General features: G+C 39.7%; 3 protein-coding genes across 8 annotated transcripts in view; 1 reads left to right on the top strand and 2 right to left on the bottom strand.

Moving 5' to 3' along the window:
• The window catches only part of LOC108102399 (wiskott-Aldrich syndrome protein homolog), a 29,331-nt gene that overhangs the window by 1,914 nt on the left and 12,064 nt on the right, over positions 1-15,353 (bottom strand). The window contains exon 1 of one of the 4 annotated variants that reach the window (XM_017207345.2): positions 332-368. The exons of 1 other annotated variant lie outside the window; for it this stretch is intronic. The gene's annotated coding sequence lies outside the window, so the exon portion shown is untranslated. 2 more of the 4 variants (XM_017207346.2, XM_017207344.2) reach the window with 2 other exon arrangements.
• On the top strand, positions 992-4,956 carry LOC108102398 (protein phosphatase 1H). Its single transcript, XM_017207341.2, has 3 exons — positions 992-1,605; positions 2,453-3,906; positions 4,143-4,956. Exons 1-3 carry the CDS (start codon positions 1,265-1,267, stop codon positions 4,238-4,240), a joined length of 1,893 nt encoding a protein of 630 aa, XP_017062830.1. The 5' UTR covers positions 992-1,264; the 3' UTR covers positions 4,241-4,956.
• On the bottom strand, positions 8,835-12,674 carry LOC108102397 (ribosomal protein S6 kinase 2 beta). 3 transcript variants are annotated; one of them, XM_017207339.1, is made up of 3 exons: positions 12,283-12,674; positions 10,078-12,210; positions 8,835-9,757 (listed from the first exon to the last, which is right to left on the bottom strand). In XM_017207339.1, the coding sequence occupies exons 2-3, from the start codon at positions 12,197-12,199 to the stop codon at positions 9,174-9,176; spliced, it is 2,706 nt and encodes a 901-aa protein (XP_017062828.1). In that variant the 5' UTR covers positions 12,200-12,210; positions 12,283-12,674; the 3' UTR covers positions 8,835-9,173. The 3 variants fall into 3 exon arrangements, with proteins under 3 accessions (XP_017062828.1, XP_017062829.1, XP_017062827.1); XM_017207340.1 differs by having other exon boundaries at positions 12,287-12,674; XM_017207338.1 differs by having other exon boundaries at positions 10,078-12,674.

Below are 15,353 nucleotides of genomic sequence, written 5' to 3'. Positions count from 1 at the left end.
CGGACATGGCACAATCGTCTTCGCTATTGATTATAGGGTCGGAATCGCTTCATTCTACCTGTTACATACTTTTCAACGAATATAATACTATAATACCTTTTACTTCTCGAGTAACGGGTGTACAAATGTTTACTTATTAAGAAGTTACGTCTACAAGCTTGGAATGTGTAAAATAACTACATAAGGCTAATTCAATTAAAACTCTTAATCGCAGGATAGACCATTCTCTCATTTTGAATACAACGGCAAATTTAGTTGACTCTTTCTGAACTCTGAATTGCCAATACAGCAATCATAGCTTATTTATAGATTTACAATTTTATATATGTACAGTATAATTTGCTTAGCTGCCTCGATACTTAGCTGCATCGTCAAGATAGCTGCCTGATATTTTCATTTTTCTGCATAATGGTCACTTTAGTATGAAAATAATTACGTTTGGTGCACCTAACTTAGCAGCCTTCTGCACTCAAGCGCATCATATCGGCAGAATTTTTTATGGTTTTCTATGAAAATCATGTAAGTTAGCTGCGCCATCTATTGAGATCGAAGCAAATTTTCTGCAAATATTTTGTTAACAATAATTTAGACATTGAAATGAAAATATAATTTGGCTAAATAAGATACACAATTTATATGTACTTTATTTGAGCCAAAGGTAAATTTTTTTTTCGTTCAAAAATTTAAATTAAGATAGCTGCATTTTTAAGATAGCTGCTTCGAAGTTGCGTGCAAAGTACTCGAGGCAGCTAAGCAAATTATACTGTATATTCAAATTTTAATTATGTGTATACATAAATAAGTTTTCTCAGCTATATTTTTCCGATGCGGCACAAAAAAAAATTACGTAATTTCTGGGATGAAATTGTAAATAATTTGAAATTATTTTTATTTTGATGCAATTTGTTAAAATTAAGGTTTGTAGGTTCACTGTATGCCTTTGTTAAGATTTCTAGTATTTTCCTCAACATACTATTCGAGAACGTTTCTGTATTGATGATCTGCGTGCACGGCCACACTGGCGAACAAATCGATTTATTCTACACAAAAAGAAACGCCATAAATTCGCAAAGTTGTCGCCGAAAAATTCGACACCCACGTCGCCACCATTAAGGAGTCCGCTGAAGTTTACCTAACAAAGCCCATATATTTAAGGAACTAAATCAAATCAGCAACACGACAGCGCAAGCTCGCCACGTCAGTGGGAGTGAGCTAGAGAGCATAAGCGAGCGAACAAGAGTCATTGAGAGATAAAAAAGGAAAAATGTTCAGTAACTTTAAGGAGCGTTTAATATCGGCCATAGCGCCAGATTTGCCTCCAATACCTGGCAGTGCGGAGCGGGGTAGTGGGCATCACAATTCCCAGCACCAGCGACTGCGATTTGGGGGATCTAGCGGACATCCGATGCCGGACAAGTTCCCCTACGCCCGACCGCCCTTTTTGCAACTTCTCACGCCAGATGAACTACGCGCATCAGCGGACCACAATGTGCGCCCCATCATCGTGCCACGGGACATAAACCTGCTTCCCTGGTGTACCGGATATGCCGAGTGCGTCAATTCAGGAAAGTCCGAGTGGAACGAAGACCAAGGCGCTTTCTGCCGGTGAGTCGGACAGTCTACGGCGGTCAAGGCACCCTACTATCGATTTGATCAGAAGTGTAGATCTATTTACTCAAATTTCTAGATCCCTTAAAAATCACCTATAAGTGGGCCAGCTTTAAAAGAGCACCTAACCTACTTATCCACAATGTATGTTCTTGTCATTAGGTATTGTTAAGACCAACTAAGATGTCTCTTCGAAGCATTTCGTCTTCGACGAAAGCATAACAGTCTCATTCGCGAGGCATTGGGTTAATTCGAATTTATTATGTATAAATGCATCAACAGAATTATCTGTTAAAGGGGCGTAAGCTTTCAGACTTAACTTTCCTCAGACACAGAGATTTCCTCAAATCATATATATCATAAATATTTCACTTTCGAGCCAATATGTATGTATTTAAATCTGGAATTCTTAGAGAATATTATTTCAATAATGTTTGCATGTTGCGCCATTATAACTAAAACTCGTGAGTTATTTTTCAAGACGAATGTTTGTTTTTTATTTTTTTCTAGACGCGAGTGTCAAATGTCTGTGATGACCAACTAAGATTATTGTTTACACATGATAAGATAACGTTTAGATTTAGTGCACGTCACTTTTTGTCTCCTATTAACGCATTTGCTGAATTACTACTATAAGTTTTTTAACCCAATAAAATAAACATAGTTGGTAAACAACAAGTAGTACAGATATTCGGTACAGGAAACTGAAAAACAGTTGAAAGCAAACTATATATAGTAAATTGTGATATTATACTATAAAAATCATTAGCAAATGACAGCTTAACTTTTATCTATGTAAGTTTGATTTCGAAAAAAAATCTTTTGTTTTTTTTCTCACATCCAGGCAAGTTCTTTCAGATCCGGAGCACAAGCACCCAGATCTCCCGTACACTTATTTCGGCATTTTCGACGGACACGCCGGATATGGAGCAGCACTGGCCGCCTCGCATCAATTCCATCACATCCTGCACGAAAAGCTAGTGGACTGCCTGGAGCTGCTCCTGCCACGGGATGCGGAAACTACCAGTGGCGGGGTTGATGGCACTAAACTAAATCCCGCATTCCCGCATCCTATATATTTCCAGCGCCGAGTAACTAAGGACGAGCTTATCATCGGAGCTCTAGAGAGTGCGTTTTTTAACATGGACTCGCTAATAGCGCAGGACAGTGATCGTTATCGAGATGCCGGTGGTTGCACCGCCTGTGTTTCATTGTTTATCGATGGCAAGATGTATGTGGCGAATGCCGGAGACTCCAGAGCTGTGCTCTGTCAAAGGCGTGCAACTCCCCAAAAGCCTCGAACGGATACGGACTCTGTCATTGAACCGGATCCACTAGAAGCTAGTTGTTATCCAGTGCTGTATTCTGCGGATCACACGCCTGAAACGGAACGCGAACGTCTGCTAAATGTGGCCAAATTAAAACCACACCTCATGGGTCAACATTATGTGGCCATGGAGTACTCGAAGCGACCGCACATCAAGGACATGGGCCAGCGCATTCTCTGCAGGCAAGGTACCATGCGTGGCTGGACATACAAGACACTGACTAGGGATGATCTCCGCATGCCGGTAGTCAACGGTGAGGGCAAAAGAAGCCGCTTGCTGGGCACACTGGGTGTAACGCGTGGTTTTGGCGATCATGAGCTGCTGGCCATTAACACCGGTATACAGATAAAACCCTTTCTCACGCCCCATCCCGATGTGAGGCAAAGAGATCTCACGCAGGTGGTTAGTATTCCCGATGAGGACAACCGGGATGGTGATTACGGAGTGCTCGTCATGGCCACCGATGGACTGTGGGATGTTTCCGAAAATGAAGCCGTTTCTCGCACCGTCTTCCAGACACTTTCCAAATATCCAGCAGAGAAGCATCGCTATACGATGGTTGCTCAGGAGCTGGTGGCTCGTGCTCGTGGAAAAATCAATGACTCCGGGCACTGGCGTCTCGCCGATAGTAAGGCAGCAGCCACTGTCGATGACATATCGGTGATGGTGATCCCCGTTAGTCAGTATTACAAGGAGCACGTGGAGTGGACGCAGAACTACAAAAAGGATCTTGAAGAGCGACGCCGACAGGCACGGGCCAACGTGGCCCAGGAGGCGGTGATCGTGCTCAACGGCGTTATTGCCGAGGAAGCTCACGTCGTCGAGGAGGAGGAAGAGGGTGAGGTGATTGTCCATGAGGCCAAGACTTCGCAGAAACAACAGCGACTAGAGGAGGCAGTCGATGAAACCCTGGAGGTAGAACTGACCCCATCACTGGAGCAGGTTCAACTTAAAGATACCGATTCAACAGGTAAGCGAGTTGTTAAACTAAAATCTTATCTTATAGTTGATCGCTTTGATTTCAATTCATAAACAAAGACTATATAAATATATTTCCTTATAATAATAAGTGATTTGTAATTTAGATTTAAGTGAAATGCCAAAGTAAAAATAAACAAAGCATTCACTATAAGAATTTTAACTTCATAGACTTTAAAACTGTCATCTAAAATTAAAGAGTATTTTTACTAATATCATATATTTTAGCGGATGACTTTTGCAAGGATAAGGATAAGGACAGAGTCGATTCAACGACGCGACAGCAGCCGCATCATAAAGGTCGTAAAGGCAAAGGCAAGAACTAGGACAAAGAACCTGTAACACAGGCCGATAAAGTATGCTTATTTAAAAACAGCGATAATTAAACGGATGCAGATGAGACAGTTATTGGCACGTCTATATTTTTTTACACTTCACATAGGAACAAATTCAAAACATTCAAAGTTTTTACATACTTCGCTTATGTACTAACCAAAACGATATAATTTCGCAAGTCAACTTAATTACATTCTACAATAATTTGCTGTAATTAAGATAGTTTGTGTTGGTCCAACACAGTTATTGAATGAACAAAGCTCCTCAGCAATGTTAGGAAAAGTTCGATTATCACACGTGAACACTTTACGATTCCAATTAAAAACTAAAAACACGATAAATAAAAAGTATTTTAAGCTGCGTAAAACATAAACGAAATGATAAAATAAAATAAAACAACAATTATTGTTAACTAGATGAGAGCGAAATAATTATTGGGGCAAATAATACTATGATTTACAAAATCGGAACATTATTTTGCCATTTAATAACACATTTAGGTAATATGAAATCACATGAGCAGTACCGCCACCGGCTGAGACAATTATTTAATATTGATTAACAGAGTAACGGGTATCTGATAGCCGCGACACATGAATATAGCGCAACTTCTTGGTTAGGGTGGAGTCTTGTAAATGTCTTCGATCACCATTTTGTGATAAGACCTTATCTGAAATAATAAAAACAAAGCGATAACCACTAGAAACGAATTATTTCTTTCACTCTTTACCAAAATCCCTATTCGAACAAAACAATTTAGAACTTTAAATTTTTATTATTTTTCCTGTTTGGTTTTATGATTCAACGTTACAATAATTTTGAATAGATTTCGATTATAATCAAAATTAATTTTCATTAAATTGTTTAGTTGGTTTTGTCGGATTTCTTTCATATGAATATATAGTTCTGGAAGCTGTAAAAATCTACTATGAAAATATATGTACTTAGCATTCGAGTATGCAACTTTCTTTATGCTTATAGTGTTTCTTCGATGTCCAGGGTGAAATCGTAATTCGATTATAATGATTTTAGTGGCCATGAGGAGGCTGGGAGCTGCGAACAACGTGGGTGAATTTAACATTTTAAATGGTTTGCCATCTCTGTCTTTTTTGTGTAGGTCTAAAACTTGATTACAAACCGTTGGTATGTTTTCGTTATAATTTATTATGGTTTTTATCTACACAGACTTTTTGAAACAGTAATGTCACTTAGAAATACATGGGATTCAAATTAAGAGTGCTACAGAAATCTCGTGTTGAGTTTTGGAGATTGCTGTAAATTCCAGATACTGACATATGGAAAATTTAAACTGTCATTACTCTTTTTACAAAATGCGTTTGGATATATCATCTCTATTATATCAATGTTATGTCGAATATGTGAACATTTTAATTGGTTTTCATTATTATATGTTGAAACTTTCAAGAGTATTGATGCTTATATTTCTGCAAATATCTTGTTAAGGTTTAGCATAATTTTCGAAATAGATTTTTTCCAAGCTGATTTTCAAAATAACATTTTTAGAGTAATGACTTGTGTTCAAATTGTAATTTACTTCTAAGCTAGCTAATTAAATATGTATGTTTAGATAACAATACGTAATAATTCCCCACACTGCCAAAATACTTTCCTTCTTCTAGGGAGCAGTTCCTCACGAATTTTCAAGTTTACCTAACATATTTAAGGTAATGTATTCAATTATTGTTTTAAGTTAGCAGTAATTTCTGTATCGGCACAGCGCATAAATCTTTTTACCATACCTACATACACACGCATACACAACACCCTTACTTTTAAAGCACACACACAACTAAGTCCCGAAAATGTCGGTGAAATTGTTGTTGTCCAGTTGACTTAGCTTGTTCAAAAATTGATTTCTATTCACACGAGTCTTGTACATACATATTTGTTAGTTTTTGTTCCTCTTTTGTTTTTATTCTTAAACTTTTCGAATACAATTTTTAACAAATTTCATTGCACACAAAGTCAAGAGGATTTTTCTTATAAAATCACATTTTTAGTTGTCTTTCGGAGTGGCAAAGTACGTTTTCGGCAGCTAGTTCATACCCAGCAAGCAATTGGAAGATCATTTTTGAATTTATCAGCTTGGCGAGTCTTCTTCGAGTTGTTGAAATGATTAAAAATAGATTCGTTTTATGCGCGACTAGAAAATGACTCGAAAATGTCTCTAAAATGAGTCGTAAATGATCTTCAAATACGATATATAAAATAGCAAAAACAAAATTGTAAAGCAATCGAAAATTAATCATCCAGATGATTGAAATGAGATTATTTGTTGCTTTGCATTAACATTCGGTAAGAGAACTTGTAGCTTAACAGCGCTATCTCTCTTGGTTTTCTGTTCTCTGCTTTTCTCGTTTATCTTTTTCAAACGGTACTTTTCACCAAATTTGAAGTGGTTGCTGCAATGTTCTCCACTTTTAAACTCAGTTTTAACTTTGTGAGCTCAGTGAGAGTAGGTAAAGTGAAAAGCATATGTCTACAGAATTGGCTACAAATTATAGTTGGAAAAGCACCAACATAAAACCAAGCGCTAAAGAGTGCTTCTTATAACAATAATTAAAAGTAAGAAAATATTTATATTATTGTTGAGCAGCTATTCGAGCTGGTACATTGACCTTGATCTCATGTGCAGAAGCGGAGATTGGACCACCTGGAGAGTCTCTGGGGGACTTCAAGGTGTACTCCACATCAAAGTAGAAGGCATCGTCCCGACTTACTGCCGGTATAAAAGGCGGTCGCACCTGTTTTCTTTCCAATCTCACCCAGTCGATGGTGGCGAAGAAGCAGTGCGCCTTGATGTCTAATATTCCTTGGGTACCCGCACCCAGTCGATTTAGGGGATTTCGTTTGAAGAGAGCCCGCAACAGTGATTGTGCTTCCGGTGCCAAAAATATTAGAAAATTGGCTACAAATTATAGTTGGAAAAGCACCAGCATAAAGCCAAGCGCTAAAGAGTGCTTCTTATAACAATAAATAAAAGTACGAAAATATTTATATTATTGTTTAAAAAAAAAGTAATATTTTTCTCCTAGTCATTTGCCACATAAAATTCAAATGCACGGATAAGGACATAAACATGGTTTTTCAAAAATTTTCCGTACATGCCAAAGACCGTGTTAAAAAAAGAAAGTGCGTGAATTAGTTTAGTTGCTATTTGATATATGTACATATATATATATAATAAATAAAAAATTCAAGAACAAAATATTATTGAACATTTCACTTATTTTCGATTCTTATATGACTCGAAAAAGACTCGCTTCTTGCGAGGAAAATGAGTCGAAAACGACTCTTCCTGAGCTGTCGAATACGACTCCTTAGGAAGTGTCGCGGCTACGGTTCCATTTTCTCCCGAACAGAGTATCCTTTTCGATCAGAAAACGAGCGCACTTATGCTTATTTTAATCTTCTAGGAGAGCCGAAAATGACTCAAATTCGATCAGAAATTTCATAAAATGCTTGCTGGGTATACTTGTATATATGTACACATATATCTGTAGACATTTATATGGATTTGCCTAATTCTTAACGATACGGCGACAGATATCAAATCTGTATTAGGATGTTAGTACAGTTATATGTAGAAGAAGATCCCATAGATTTTTACGGCTTGGGTTATGAGCCACTCCATTCTAATTCAGAAAACTACCCATCTGATTACAATAATTAAGGTAATGTAAAACGGTACAACTTATCATGGAAGACATCAGCGAATGAAATAAGAAACCAAGTTGATGTCTTAACAACTATTTTTTGGGCATATGATCAAGCTGTGCATTTTAGGACCATCAAAAGCTGACATAGGTTTGGATTATCAAATTTGACTAATACTACAAACGCAATTGGGAAATGAGATTTCAATTATTATTTAGATACATAATTTTCTTAGATATGAAAATGCAAAATAAAATTTTCATTTGATATCCTGGACTTAAGAGCCCGAAAAGCACAGTTTTCGCAGACACTTTTATGTACATACATAATGCATAATTTCGTAATTGCGTATATGGTTAGCTTAGTTTTTCTGCAAAATTGACATTAAAAGTAGATTTTGTGGAAAACTCTATTAGTTTTGGTTTTTTTTTTTTTGCTTTTCCTATGGCTCATTATATTTTACATAGTTTTTCATTATCATTCTCCTCATAATTTGGCGACAAAAGTTGTTATTATTATTAGAAAAGGTTTCTGGCTTTTACTACGGTTTTACGATAATACTTTCTTTCATTTTCATTAAAATTAATTATTTAAACAACAATAACATGGTGATGTTCAAAAATTTAGCTACGATAAATTTAATTTAAAAAGTGTATGTTTTATATATGATGTATACTTGTTTGTGCAACGGAATTACTTTCGATTTCGTGTGGAGGATAAATGCTGTGGGATCAGGGCTCATCTGGTCATGATCCTGACGCCACATGCACAAACGCTCTCGAAGCCCTAAACTTTGTACAAATAACTATATACATATATATATATATATATATATAAATATAAATAAACATATATATATCAACATATATATATATATATATATATATATATATATATATATATATATATATAGAAATTTATATTACAGGTATATATACATATATACGTAGCTGAAGGTATACAGATGCCAATTGCCTTTTGGCATATTACATCTTCTTATGATTTCATTTAAAATAAATAACACTTGTCAAATACCTAAAGTTGGCTCAATTGCTCACCAGCTTAAACTACGCGCAGCTTGGCACTGCGGCAACGTTGGCGAGGATTGGCCAGTCTAACATTGCCCTTGACGAAACGACGCGGTATTGCACAACAGCATTGGAATAGAATACTATAGAGTCTAAAAACTAGCCGGATTATCTGCCTTTTGGCCTGGCGCCGCGGACACCGCGCTGCGAACCAGGATTATGAGTGCACATTGGCTCGATCTTTGGCCCGTCTCTTGGCCAGCATCGAAAGCTCTACAGGACCCACATTAGCCGCCTGTGGTATGGCAATGGCCCGAAATGTAGCATCCACAGCTCCTCTTAACGCCATAGAAATGTGATTCTGCTGCTGCTGTTGGGCGCCCAGAGAAAGTTGTGATCCAGGCGCCACTGCATACTCTGTTAGCTGTACGCCGCTAGCGAATTGTTCTCGCAGCCAGGCATGCTCAAGAATTTGCGCAGCCGTTGGCCTATTCTCGGGCACTATATGCAGCATCTGCCGCAACAGCTCCTTGGCAGGCACACTGACTAGTGCCCAGCGACTGCTTGTAAAGTCAATGTGTCCCGACCCGATGCGTTTTAGTATCACGTCCGGTGAATCATTCGGAGTGCTGGCAAAGGGCGTCCGGCCGGACAGCATGATGTAGAGTAGGACGCCAAGCGACCAGATATCGCAGGCCAGATCATAGCCCTGTCGCTTCAGCACCTCAGGCGCTACAAAGTTTGCTGTGTAGCAGGGTGTCATCAGGAGTCCGTTGTCCGCTCGGAGCTGTTTAGCAAAGCCTGGATAGAAATCGAAACGTTACTTCTTCAGAAAGGAATACACTAACAGATCCAGCATGGCAATTTGTATCATATCCTTTCTGTCGGTACTAACTAACTTGGGTAATCATGGACATACTTTTAAAATATTTTTCTGTTTAAATTAAAATTTATAGAAAAAAATATGATCACATGTTAATGTTTTGATAATTACATTCGTCATTGAATTTTTTTTAAGATCTCAAATATGATTTGAAACAAGAATTTAACCCGATATACCTCAAACTGTCAGTACCCACATCAAGGCTACATATCTGGATATAATAATTAAACAAACTCACCCAAATCGCAGAGCTTTAGGGTCTCGGGTGTCTGTCGCATGCTGGCGTATATCATATTCGAGGGCTTCAGATCTCTATGGACCACGCCGTGTTCATGGAGATATGCTACTGCGGATGCAATTGTCTTTAAAACTGCGCTAGCCTCGCTCTCACACATCTGGCCTACGGCTAGTATACGATCGAGTAGCTCTCCGCCTTTCAGCAGCTCCATTACCAGATAAGCGGAACCCGCATCCTCGTAAACAGAATACAGAGTGACGATATTGGGGTGGTTACCATATCTTAGCATAATCTCGACCTCTTCCCAACAATCGGCAGATGTGGATGCTGCGGCCACTGCTGCCTTTTCAATTACTTTCACAGCATAATGTTTCTTGGAGGTGCGATGTTCGCACAGCCGGCAAACTGAAAATGTTCCTCGGCCTAGTTCTTGCAGAAGATTGTACTCAGCATGGAAGTTACCAGGTAGAACACCGGGTAAAGTGCAAGGCGCTACCGCCGGAGTAGCAGGAATTGGAGCTATATTATGTAGCGGACTGGCACTGGCAGAGCAGCTATTCGAGCTGGTACATTGACCTTCCAGAAGAACAGGAGCCACAAAGCTGAAGCCGCGGAAAATCTCATGTGCAGAAGCGGAGATTGGACCACCTGGAGAGTCTCTGGGGGACTTCGAGGTGTACTCCACATCAAAGTAGAAGGCATCGTCCCGACTTACTGCCGGTATAAAAGGCGGTCGCACCTGTTTTCTTTCCAATCTCACCCAGTCGATGGTGGCGAAGAAGCAGTGCGCCTTGATGTCTAATATTCCTTGGGTACCCGCACCCAGTCGATTTAGGGGATTTCGTTTGAAGAGAGCCCGCAACAGTGATTGTGCTTCCGGTGACAAATTCTCTGGCATGCCCAGTTTACTTCTAAGGATCTGATTCATAGTCTCCTGGCGTGTTTGGCCATGAAAAGGTAAGTTTCCAGTTAGCATTTCATACATTAGCACCCCGAAACTCCACCAATCAGCTGCAAAATCGTGCCCCTTTCGGTTTACAATCTCCGGCGCCATGTACTCGACCGTACCACAAAAGCTGTACGTTTTGGAGCCATCTAGAGGCTGCTTGGACAGGCCAAAATCCGTCAAGGCTATATGACCATGCTCATCAAGAAGTATGTTCTCTGGTTTCAAATCCCTGTAAATAATTCCTAGCGTGTGTAGGTGATTCATGGCGAGCGCCAGTTCCGCAAGATAGAACTTGACATCTTCTTCGGTAAACATTACTTCTTTGGATAGACGTGTAAACAGGTCGCCACCACGAAGGAAATCCAGTATCAAGTATAGTTTCCCGGGGGTTTGGAAGGCATAGTGAAGTCGGACGATGAAGGCATGTCCTACATCCGCCAAGATCTTGCGTTCATTTGTGCTCCTAACGCGATCCTTGACTTTAAGGGTGGCCTTCTTAAGCACCTTCATGGCGTACAGTGTACCAGCATCTTTGCCTATTATTTTACGCACCAGGAATACCTTTCCAAAGCTTCCTTCACCCAGCACACGCAGCAGTTCGAACTGCGAGGGATCGGCCTTGTCGTGCCCCTCTTTAATTACCTCCTTAAGCTCGAATTCGTTTTCCGTTTCGTCTAGGTGTTCGGCATCTTCTAAGTCAGGTGCTCCTCCCCGTGTTTTCCCATCTTTAATTCTAGCTCCAACTCCCTGGGACTCTGAATCGCTCAGCTCCATGAGCTCTGGCGGAGGGAAAAGTGTTTGACGCCCTGGCCTTTCACTGGTGCACTCCTGCTCTCCTGCGGGTGAAATATGATGCTGTTCCAAAGCCGCCTGCAAGGCACATTGCTGTTGCAGCTGATGGCGACGCTGTGATGAGGTCACTGTGGTCACTGAGGAGGTCATCCCGCCGCTGCCGCCACCACTTTCTTCGTCCTCGGTGGGTGTGTGCTCCATAGGCGTGATTGCCAGGCTGCTGCAGCCGGATGAGGTGATCTGGATGCGCTGGCGCAGCTGCAGGCCCAATCCGCTGTTGCTTTGCTGTTCCGCATTGTTGTTGCTGCCGGTGGAGGACACATGCTGCTGCTGCTGCTGAGGCTGCTGGCGGAGATCCTTTTGGGAATCTGCCAGCGGCATGACTTTGACGGCTGCAGGCGTTATAGGGTTATCTTGCCGTTTTTTTTTCTGTTTTACCTTTCTAGCCAGCTAGTCCTACTCACCCACCTATTTTTCCTCCTCCTCCGCTATATCCCCTTCTTCCGATTTCTCTTTTGTATTTATTACTTCCGCTGCGTGGGCGTCTCTGCCGACTGCGCTGTTGCTTCTTCGGATTTCTCGCCTTCCGTGCTGCCCTATTTACGGTCAACGAGCTACACTTTCTCAATGCGGAAACGACTTATAGCCGTCTGCTCTACTATCCGCTTCACAATCTGCACAACTGTGTTTCTCCTTATCACTATTATTTACACATTAAACAATAAACAATGTTTTTATTTTAGAGCTGCAAAAAAATCGATGTTAACATCGGTTGTATCGATATTTTAATTTCTATGGACACATCAATTCGATTTTGTGTAATCGATGTTTTAAAATCCCTTGTTAACAAAAACATTTATTGTAAAATGAACAAATGAACAAAAATGATTTTTATTTATATTTGTTTTTTCTGTAAATCAAAAACATAGATTTAATTAAGTTAATCAACTATAACCGAGAGTGGTCACACTTTCAATATATACTTAATTGTAAAAAATACTAAAAGTTTTTGTTTGACTGCCACAGTCTACCATAACTGTTTGGTTTTGTTGCATAAAACAAAACCTTTCCAAATTTAAAAATGTCTCATCTATCTAATATTAAAAATCTATAAACAGGAATATGAATTTCTACTGAATTCATTATAGATAATGTTCAGAATATTTAATTACATTTTTTTTTTGATTCGTAAGAAAATAGAAAAATTTCTTACAAGTTTAAAAAAAAGCGAAATATATAGCATATATTATTTATAATTTCTGAATTTTTATTTATATATAAGATCGATTAGGTAGTTGTAATATTAATAAATAATATCAAAACTGCATTGGAGCAGTTTTTTAAAATTTCAGTAAGTGGAACCCTTTTTTCATTACTTCAAGCTTCTTCTCCACCGCAACCAGTCTTTGAGCTTAGGCTGAAGCCGTAAGTTAATTCTCCCTGCCAATTATAAGTCAGTGTTAGAAGATGCTCACGAGTTTTTGAAAGAAGTAAAACGCAACCATGTCCCAACTTTGGAAAAACACCATCGACTCTGGGGTCTCGAAGTTCAAGCACCCGCGGAAGAGCGCTCGCGGAACTTGTTCAGAGATCAAATTTTCAGGTCCAACTGGAGGGCCCACACATTATCCATACAGCCAGAATTCGCCAACAGCCATTAACTTTGCAGTCTACAGAGTGATACGCCCGGAGTGTCTTTCTATTACAGAATATGTTGAACTGAGCTCTGATATCATTCCATTAATTACACACACTCTTCCTCGAAATGCAGGTGTACCGCGGTTTCAAGCTGTAATTAACAAACTTGTTAATCTCAATATGGTGGTGAACTCCTCTAAAGATATCAACGATACTGTTGAAACATTTGCTCGGAACATCCATATCGATGCGGAATCGTCAACCTGCGGAAAAGTCTCCATCTCAGGCACTTTTATAACCTGAGATTATGGACATGGACTTGGTAAGGCTAAAACGATCATTACGTCGTAGATATAAAAGGTCCCAAGATCCAGTCGATAAAAGAGCATATCAACATGCTGAAGACGAGCTTAAAAAACTCCTGCGTAAACCAAGCGAGAGTTCCTTGAGGAAATGCTTCTCAATGCGGAAGCATTGCGGAACTCTATCGAGTTGTGCACCATATTCTGAATGCCTTTGAGAACAAGCAATACAGCTCTGCTATCTTCCTCGACGTTAAGGAAGCCTCGGGGTTGGCATGATGGCTTGCTGTATAAGCTGAAATCTCTTCTCCCGACTGCCCAATACTTAAATAATATTGACTTGGTCGAAGTTTTATGGTTGAAGTAAGAGTGGTGAGGTCAAGCATAAGATCTGCTCGTGCTGGAGTTCCACAGGGGAGTGTCCTGGGTCCCGTGTTGTATACCCTGTTCACTTCAGACCTGCCGAATGAACCAAACACACTTCTGGCCACCTACGCCGATGACACAGAGATCCTAGTCAACTCCTCTTGCCGTATCGAGGCATCAAGAATCACCCAGGAATTTTTGGACTCATACGGTAAGTGGACTAACAGGTGGAACATACCGATTAATGGAAGGAAGTCACAACACTGCTGTTTCGCTTGGAGAGTGCAGTCCCTTCAGGAGGTTAACCTTCACGACGACATCATCCCGCCTCATTTTGGCTAAGCGTCTCACATTGAGGCAGCATACTTTGAAAATAGCAGCTACTTGTCGTTCCAAGCTTAGGAAACTCTACTGGTTGCTTAAGCCAACGAGCAAACTTAGCTAACAAAGTGCTGCTGTATAAATCAATTGTGGTGCCCTCGATGATGTACTGCACCCAACTATTGGGCTTGGCTTCGGACTCTAACGTCATGAAAACACAAACGGTTCAAAACCGAACGTTGCGCATGATTGCAAATGCGCCTTGGTACGTTATAAACAAAGCCCTAGCAGATGACCTCCACATTCCCTCTATTAGGGAACAGATAAACAGGCACTCGAGTCGGTACAACCACTTAGCTTCTTCACTGGCTAACGCAACTATTAGAAGACGTCTAAAGCGAAGGCATCCAGCCGATCTCTGGACAATAGGACGCCAAATTTCTCGAGTCTTAAAGCAGTAATCTAGCATTAGTATTAATAGTATTAGTATTTATCATTGATCTCTAGTTATCTAGTTATAAAAATATGTTAATTCCTTCCAGCTATGTATTTATGTTATTTGTTCATTATTGTTCTCAACGTATTATAGCCATTTAGTTGGCTGATTGACGTTTTATAAATGTATTTATTGTTATACCAAATCTCCCCACTAGGTCCTTACCCCACTCATTTTTAAAAGAACTCCGTTTTAGTGCAATAACGCAAAATAAACAATCCCAAGTTAAACGGGTTGATATGCATTTCAGATTAACTTGAATATTAACCAAACAAAAATGAACGCTATAGTCGATTGTAGCGCCTATAAGATACCCGTTACTGTTTTATATAATTTAAAAAAATGTATTTTGCTAGTGGAATTTCACAAAGCGCCAACAAAGCAAATTGAGTAACTAATAGTAACGTCACTG

The sequence above is a fragment of the Drosophila eugracilis genome, unplaced genomic scaffold, assembly GCF_018153835.1.
Source record: "Drosophila eugracilis isolate 14026-0451.02 unplaced genomic scaffold, ASM1815383v1 contig_1963, whole genome shotgun sequence".
NCBI classification, from domain to species: domain Eukaryota; kingdom Metazoa; phylum Arthropoda; class Insecta; order Diptera; family Drosophilidae; genus Drosophila; species Drosophila eugracilis.
Note: the sequence above shows the minus strand (reverse complement) of the source record. Positions and strands in the feature narration are given on the sequence as shown.